Source organism: Gossypium arboreum, chromosome 8 (assembly GCF_025698485.1).
Source record: "Gossypium arboreum isolate Shixiya-1 chromosome 8, ASM2569848v2, whole genome shotgun sequence".
In the NCBI taxonomy this organism is placed as follows: domain Eukaryota; kingdom Viridiplantae; phylum Streptophyta; class Magnoliopsida; order Malvales; family Malvaceae; genus Gossypium; species Gossypium arboreum.
The window spans coordinates 56,517,597-56,525,320 of NC_069077.1; the positions used below are offsets into that span (position 1 = coordinate 56,517,597).

The window sequence follows — 7,724 nt, forward strand, 5'->3', positions numbered from 1 at the left end:
CTTCTATTTTCAGCTACCATGAACAAGGATGGACAAACTTTTCCCTTCCATCATTTTGTTATTTTTAGTCTTTATTTTATGACATAAAATGACACATATCAATTAGTACCATAACTTCATGTCTTAAATTATTATTATCTAATGCACATGTTGCTTCCCACTAACATCATGGTCGGCCACTACACATAAAATGGGGAGTTTGACATGAAAATCCTCCCATTTTCCACTACAAATTATTTGCCCACTACAATTTGGCCTATAGCATTTTCAGAAATTTTCACATAGGACCTATTTCATAATTTTACTCTCAAATGACAAAATCAAAGCATGAAATTTTCACACATGCACTTTCACATATAATAAACACAGAGTATAACATTTAATTATTTCTGTGACTTGGTTTTGTGATCCCGAAACCACTTTCCGACTAGGGCCAAATTAGGGCTGTCACATCATCCATGCCAAGTTCCTTCTATAGTAGTATGGTCCAAGTGACCCCTAAATTTGTTCCAATATTTGATGCAATGAGAGATTTTGAGTATTGGTACTAAAACATATTTTAAAATAATATACACTACGATATTTTTACCTTTTAATAAGACGGAACTCTCACGGTTAGGAAGGGGTGGTTAACCACGACATCTATATCCATGGCCATATTTGTAAAAGCAAGTCACAACAATTTATTTTGTTGATTAGTTTACAGGTCATCCTACAAAGTGCCCTATATAGATATACTGGAGTAGTGACACACTAGCTGAATCTACCTATCACCTTAAAATCCTTCAATAGAGGAAGATAAATGCAATGGACCTCCCTCAATCCAAAGCATCTAAGTGAAAGTGCTTTTAGGACAAAAAATGCTTTGCAAAAAAGCTTTTTTGGCCAAAAGTGAAAGCAAAAAATTTTAGCTTTTGCTCAAAAGTGCTTTTGAGAAGCAATGCTAAACTAAGCCTAATTTCTAGCTATTAATCCATCTCCTCCACATTTTCATGCAGTGAAGGGGCTAGTGTAACAAGCCTCTCCAACCATGTTCACTTTATACGACACTCATCTAATTCCTTCTTTGGTTTCTCCTTTAGATGAGACAACACCAACAATTGATGACTTTATACTCTAGCTCGACTTTACTAAGTCCAATTATCACATGCTTGTCAATTAAAAAGCCAATTATTAAAATGATGTGGCAAGCAACTCAAGAATGCAATTGAACTTTCCCATCATAGATGCCGCATATAAACTGACATTCTTTAAGTGTTATACGATACGTCCATCAAGCTTTGGAAATTTTAAATTGTGTCTGGCATGAACAACTCGATCATCGTATTGTTGAAAAGTCACAAAAAAATAATATTAAATTTCAAAAAATATTAAAATTATTTCCACAAAATTAAAAATTCTTTAAAAAGAAGTTGAAAATTTCACCATATTGATAGAGTAGTTGGTGATATGCTCTTCTTGAAACATTGATTTTGCCATTTTCCACAAAAAAAAAAGTAAAAAGCATTAAGTTTTTAAAGAGTTTGAAATGATTTTGAGTGAGAAGATAATAGAAATGGGTGAGGTATTTAAAGAGTGAAAGCCGACTATTATGGTTGTCAACTTCCATTGTATTTAATAGATCAGTTGAATTAACAACCAAATAAATTCTCGAATCAAATTACTAAACCTTGAACTCGACTTCCATGTGTGTTAGAGTACTATGGACTACATTTTGTGATACTTTCCTACTAACATGCATGGCATAGACTCCTTTGATGATTTGATATCTCATTGAACTTGACACCCAAAAATGTCGAGATAATCATCCAAAAAAATTTCTACGAAATCACTTTTCCATACACATTTTTATAAATAATAAATTAAATAATATAAAAGTAAAAATAAGAAAATTGATATTCATAAATCAATTTGACTTTAACTTTAAAAGTTAAAAATACTCCAAATCTCTCTCTCTCTCTCTCTATATATATATATATATTTTGTACATTCGATGCTTTATCTCTTTACTTTTATTTTAAGAAATTAAGTTCCTGCGCTTTATAAATTTAAAATATAAGTCTAATTATTAATTGTGTTAAAGTTCTTCTATTAAATTCTTGTTCATTTTAATAAATTTTTGGTTACATGCCTATCAAGTAAATTTTTTTTAATTTTAAAATACTATATCAACATTTTTATATCTTTTATATTCGTTTTATTGTCTATATTTTAAATTAATCTAATTTCTCCGAACAATATTAATCTAAAATTAAATTTCTACTAGAAAGCTAAAAAGAAATAAATTTGAAGGACTTGAAAAATATCTTAACCGCTTTAAAGAAATCTTATTAAAAAAGGATGATTGACTGCAAAACTAAGAAATAAAATTAGAAAAGGATTCAGCAATGATATTGGAAAACTTTATGAACTTGTGAAAGGTTAACAGAAACTTAAAGGATAAGAGGCAATAATCCCAAACAAGAAAAACTCGTGCCACCCTTAATTCCCGAACCCGAAGTGACGGTGCTTGGAATGATGGTGTCGATGTCAATTAATTCTCTGTAACTTGCGTCTTCGCTTGAAGTCGTCGCTTATCTTCTCCGTTGGTATGATCAATAGAAGACGATGATAACTATTGATGTTGTTGAATCTATTTACTTTCTCTCATCCATACAAAGTTCGATTTTATTTTTTCTGAAACTGAGAAAGCTGTAGTCTGTTCTTGCAGAATTCGAACTCTTTTCTATTATTCTTTTTTGGGTGTTCTAATATTGAGTTTTTCATACAGAACACGATGATAGGATTTGGATCTTATGGTGGGAGCGCTTATGGAGGAGGATCTTCAAATTTATCAGCTTTAGCTCCACCTTTCACTGTCGATCGATCCATCCCAAAACCTTCTTCTGCTACCCCACTTGTTGATTTGGGTGAACCCTTGAATTGGCTTGATACTAATCCTTATACTTTTAATTCACCCCAACCTGCTCAACGTTTGGACCCAATTCCCACTTCTTCCTTCGACCAGAAATCGGATCTTTTTGAACCCAAGACTTATTTCCCTTCCTATGTCTCACCTCCCTTCCATGTTCCTACTTTCGATGAGCAGAGCTTGCCTGGCCTGGACCATACAGCTCAATGGGGTGTTGGCTCGTGGGGTTGGGAGAAAGGGAACCCGTCTCAGCACGGTGGGAGTTTCTATTCAAAGGAGTCGAATGGATCTCCTTCCTCCATTTTCAAGGATCATATCAACCTTGGTAAGTTTTCCTTTTTATTTCGATCATCTATAATATTCATATTGTTTTTTGATAAAAAAAAAAAACGTGTTCCTGAAATTTGTATCTTTTTATTGCTTTCTTATGATTTACTTTTGATCCTAGTGTTTTTTGTCTATAGTCTTTTGTACTATGTCTGGAATCATGAATCTGTAAATTTGGATTTGAATTTCATTCTATATAAATTATGAGAATCAAACTCATGTACTGTGTATACATTAGTTAAACTCAACTTGATTACATATTTGAAAGGTATAAAAACACGAATTTCAAATTCAAAATAGTATCTATACTTCTATTGGTATTTTTAAAATTCCAGTTGTCAACCATATAGGTTGATCTTTCTTGCATTTTCATTATTCTCCTTTTTGCTTTGATTATCCCATCTGCAGAAGTTCAGTATTCAAATGCATTTTTGTGTACATGATAAAATATTTTAATTCAGGTATTCCTTTAAGCTCTTGATGACTGATCATATCTTGTCTGCAGCAAATTTTCTGAGTCAAGTCTTACCTACACATTTAATAAGCTTGCCTAGACTATTGTCTAAGATAGATGCTGGGGCTATGCCTTCATATTGTTAAAACTCGAATATATAATCTGCTTGATTTAGGGTTCTGTCTGTTGGCATGATTGGTAAATTTTCTTTATTCATATATAGTCTGACCATATTATCTTCCCTTTCCCTCTCCTGTTTGTTTGCTTTATTGACTAATAGTCCCTACATAAACTTGAAAGCAGGATGGCTGACTCATGCATTTTTTTCCCTAGAACCTCTGGATTCATACATATTAAAGTTTGTCCCGTGTTTCTTCTCTTACCCTGCAGTATTTTGACAAAAATGAAAAAAAAGAGTACTCACCCCTTTGCTGGTCGCCAATTTTATTTCAGTTATCAATTTGCCATAATCACAATGATTTGTATGAAATGCATCTTCACTCTTTATTTATTGTGCATATTATTGGATTGTCTAATTCAATTTTAGGAAGTTGTGCATGTGGGAAGGAGGGAACTAGGGGATGATTATATCAAAAGGTGAGGTGTAATGCTACGTAACCCATTTTCCCTTTCTTTTGGTCTCTCATGCAGGAGCCCATCCCTCTAAGTGCCTGAATACATGTGAACAAACTTCACAAAATTTCTATTCTCTAGGTACGGAAAAGCAAGTTGCCCCCCCTAGTGTAGATAAACTAGATTATAACCCTGTCCCAGGGCAAAATCTTTCTTTCATGCCTGTTGGCTACTCGAATACATCAGTTATCGGGTCCAGTTCAGCACTTCCTGAAGCAGATTTGCAGGTACCTTCCTTAAATCTAGTAAGTTGCAAGAACAATCTAGTGCCATTCAACTTTCCATATGAGAAACCTGTGAGACAGCATGATATGAGTGGCAACAGTCCTTCTAATGTGAAGGAACCTCATTATTTGTTAAACTTTGGTAGCAAAAATGAGTTCGACCCAAGTCTACTCAGCTATCATGTTGATGGAAATTGTTATCTGTATGGGGATTCATCAGCAACAAGGACTGACAAGCTTTCGACTTCAAATATGGCATCTAAGGATGCCTCTGATAATTCCTTCAGAGCAAAACCTGGAGTTACTTTTACACATAATGGTCCAGATAATTTCTGTTCGGCACTTGATAGTAATGGAGTCATTGCTATGGAGAATGCTTTAGAGAATTTGGATCATTACAACCCTCCTGTTGACTCACCTTGCTGGAGAGGAGCTCCATCTTCTCATAATTCCCCATTTGGATCTTCAGAGGCTGTTTCAGTGCAGCTTGAAAAGAAACTGGAAGCATGTGGTGATGGTCAAGAACTTAAATTTATGCCTATGAATACTGCTAACATGGTTAGGCTTCCTTCTGAAAAACCAGGTGAAAGCAGGATGAATGTTGAGAATGGGAGTGTGGAAGATAGTTCAGTCTCTTTCTTGAAATTGCCTTCTGTCTCTATCATTTCATCTAGAGATCATCTACCTGACGTCGTTGGGAAAGCAGGATCCTATAACAGAGTAACAAGCTCTGCATGTAAGATAAAATTCTCTGATGATGCAAGTGAACGAAAGAACAGTAATGTCTTATTCAACAAATCAGCGGATGAGGTTGAGAAGCCACCTTGCACCATTGAACAAAATGTTACAGAAGGTAGATTGGCTTCTAAAAATTTGCTCACCTTTGAGACTGATTTTTCTGATCTTGTGATGAAGATAAATGATGTCTCAGGCTGTGGTTCATCTCATATGTCGTGCCATGAAGTAAAAAGTCTTTCATGCTCGCCGTCCTCTGTAGAAGATATTTCTACTCAGCATTCTAAATTCTTTGGGAAAGAACCAGTTTCAACTAACAGCATAGTTATTCTGTTAGATACAATGCATAACCTGTCGAAATTGCTTCTGCATCACTGCTCCAATGAGTCATCTGAATTGAAGGAACAAGATTGCAAGTCACTTGAAAAAGTAATAAAAAATCTTAATACATGCATGTCAAAAAATGTTGGACAAGAATCATTTTTAAGCGATCTACATGAGGTACCTTATGCTGTTTTTTATTTTATTAGCCTGTCTGATTGATATGTAACTAAATGGAGGAAATTTGAAATGTTAAGTTGTGCTTCTCTCCACTATAATGCCTCTTCCTTCTGAAGCCTTTTATAGAAATGCATTTTTGGTTTATCACTGAGCTATAAACTTTCTTCTCAGGGGACAAGCATGGGAACGCCCCAGGTGGCGGCTATTGATGTCTGGAGTCAGCATGTACAAGAGAAAACGAAGCATTCTGGTAAGAAAGATGAGAAATGTTCTGATTTCATTCCTTTCGAGAGTGGTACAGACATAAAGGCAAGAAATGATAAAATGACCCAGGTATTTGCTTATTTGATTCTTCATTTGTACCGTGATTGATATTGTCATTTCTTCATTTCTATGATAGGGAGGAAAAAGAGATTAAAATTGAAATTATGATTGCTTTCTATCTCCCTTGGTTGAGCCTGCAGGCTATGAAGAAGATTCTGGTTGAGAATTTTCATGAGAAGGATGAGACACACCCACAAGTTCTTTTGTATAAGAATTTATGGCTCGAGGCAGAAGCTGCTTTATGTTCCACCAATTACATGGCTCGTTTCAATAAGATTAAGATTGAAATAGATGAATCCAAATTGGACAAAAGAAAAGGTTAAAATTTTTCTTCGCACTTGGTGGATCACATCATAATATATAAGCTTTGGAGTTTTTTTGCTAAAAATCTTGACTCTTTCAGTTTGGCTATCTGATATAAGGTTTATACTTGTTTTGCTCTAGATTTGTCAGAAGATGCATCAGATGAGGATAAAAAATCTAATTCTAAATTTTCTGCTCAAGTAAACACCAATAAGAAATTAACACAATCAGCTGAGAGTGAATCACCTACTGCTGTTTCTAACCAGAATTCTTCCATCAAAAGCTCTTGCTACCATGCTGATGATGTGACAGCCAGATTTCAAGCACTAAAACAGCGGCTTAACAATTCTAGTTCTGTTCATACTAGAGAGCTTGATGAACTTTCGAGCTCCAAGCTTTGTCCGGATTTGGATGGTTTTGACAAATTGGCAACTGAAGTAAAGGACAACTCTACTCTAGGCCTGTCATCTCAAGACTCCATTGTACAAGGAATAGCCTGCCAGACAGAAGATGGTGAAGCCTCTGTAATGGCTAGGTTTCAAATTCTGAAAAATCGCGACTTTGACAATTTCGATCCAAATGAGGTGGAAAGAAAACTACTTCCAGAGGTTGTTGATCTTCCATTTGCAGGAATGACAAAGCAAATACCCATTGATAAAGACATATCAGAGGATGTAAAGTCAGGTGTTAACCTAGAACCTGTTTCACAGCATCATGTGACCAACAAAGCAGGAGAAGAGCTAGTTGTTCAGCATGACTTCATGATACAATCTCCTGGAAACCAATCCTCTTCAGGTAGGTATGACAATTGTTCTTCAGACTGGGAACATGTATTGAAGGAGGAGTTTTCAGGACAAAACAGTTGAATCAAAACTCGATCTAAGTTGTTATCCTGTGGTGAATGATACTTTGTTCTCATAAACATATCTGTAAGTGTGTGGAACTCCAACTCTGAGTTGCTCAGAACATACTGCTCTCCAACCTTGTAAAAGAGCTGTTAAAAACTTAGGACAAACTTGTTATGCATCTTTCTATTCTTGTTTGACTCTTTAAAGGTTTTAATCCTTGTTGGTTATCTTTCAATTATAGTCTTGTGGCTGCTAAATATTGGGTATTGGTCTACTGAAAATCAGAAACTACGTAGGTTTCCGCTAGGCATTTAGATATCAGCTGCTGTGCATGCATAGTGTAGCGGGAACCGAAGCTGATGTTATGACATTACCCTGTCAAAATCAAACTGCATAAATCTTAGTGGTGCATGAAATTTAAACTATATGAAAATGGACATATTTGTTTGAACACACTAGGTTTT

The 7,724-nt window shown here is 35.1% G+C and overlaps 1 protein-coding gene across 2 annotated transcripts; it reads left to right on the plus strand.

The window, feature by feature from the left end:
* Nucleotides 1-2,294: 2,294 nt before the first annotated feature.
* LOC108469724 (uncharacterized) lies at nt 2,295-7,517 on the plus strand. 2 transcript variants are annotated; one of them, XM_017770729.2, is made up of 7 exons: nt 2,295-2,588; nt 2,771-3,236; nt 4,344-5,402; nt 5,481-5,785; nt 5,957-6,118; nt 6,250-6,427; nt 6,554-7,517. In XM_017770729.2, exons 2-7 carry the CDS (start codon nt 2,777-2,779, stop codon nt 7,276-7,278), a joined length of 2,889 nt encoding a protein of 962 aa, XP_017626218.1. In that variant the 5' UTR covers nt 2,295-2,588; nt 2,771-2,776; the 3' UTR covers nt 7,279-7,517. The 2 variants fall into 2 exon arrangements, with proteins under 2 accessions (XP_017626218.1, XP_017626217.1); XM_017770728.2 differs by having other exon boundaries at nt 4,344-5,785.
* Nucleotides 7,518-7,724: the final 207 nt, after the last annotated feature.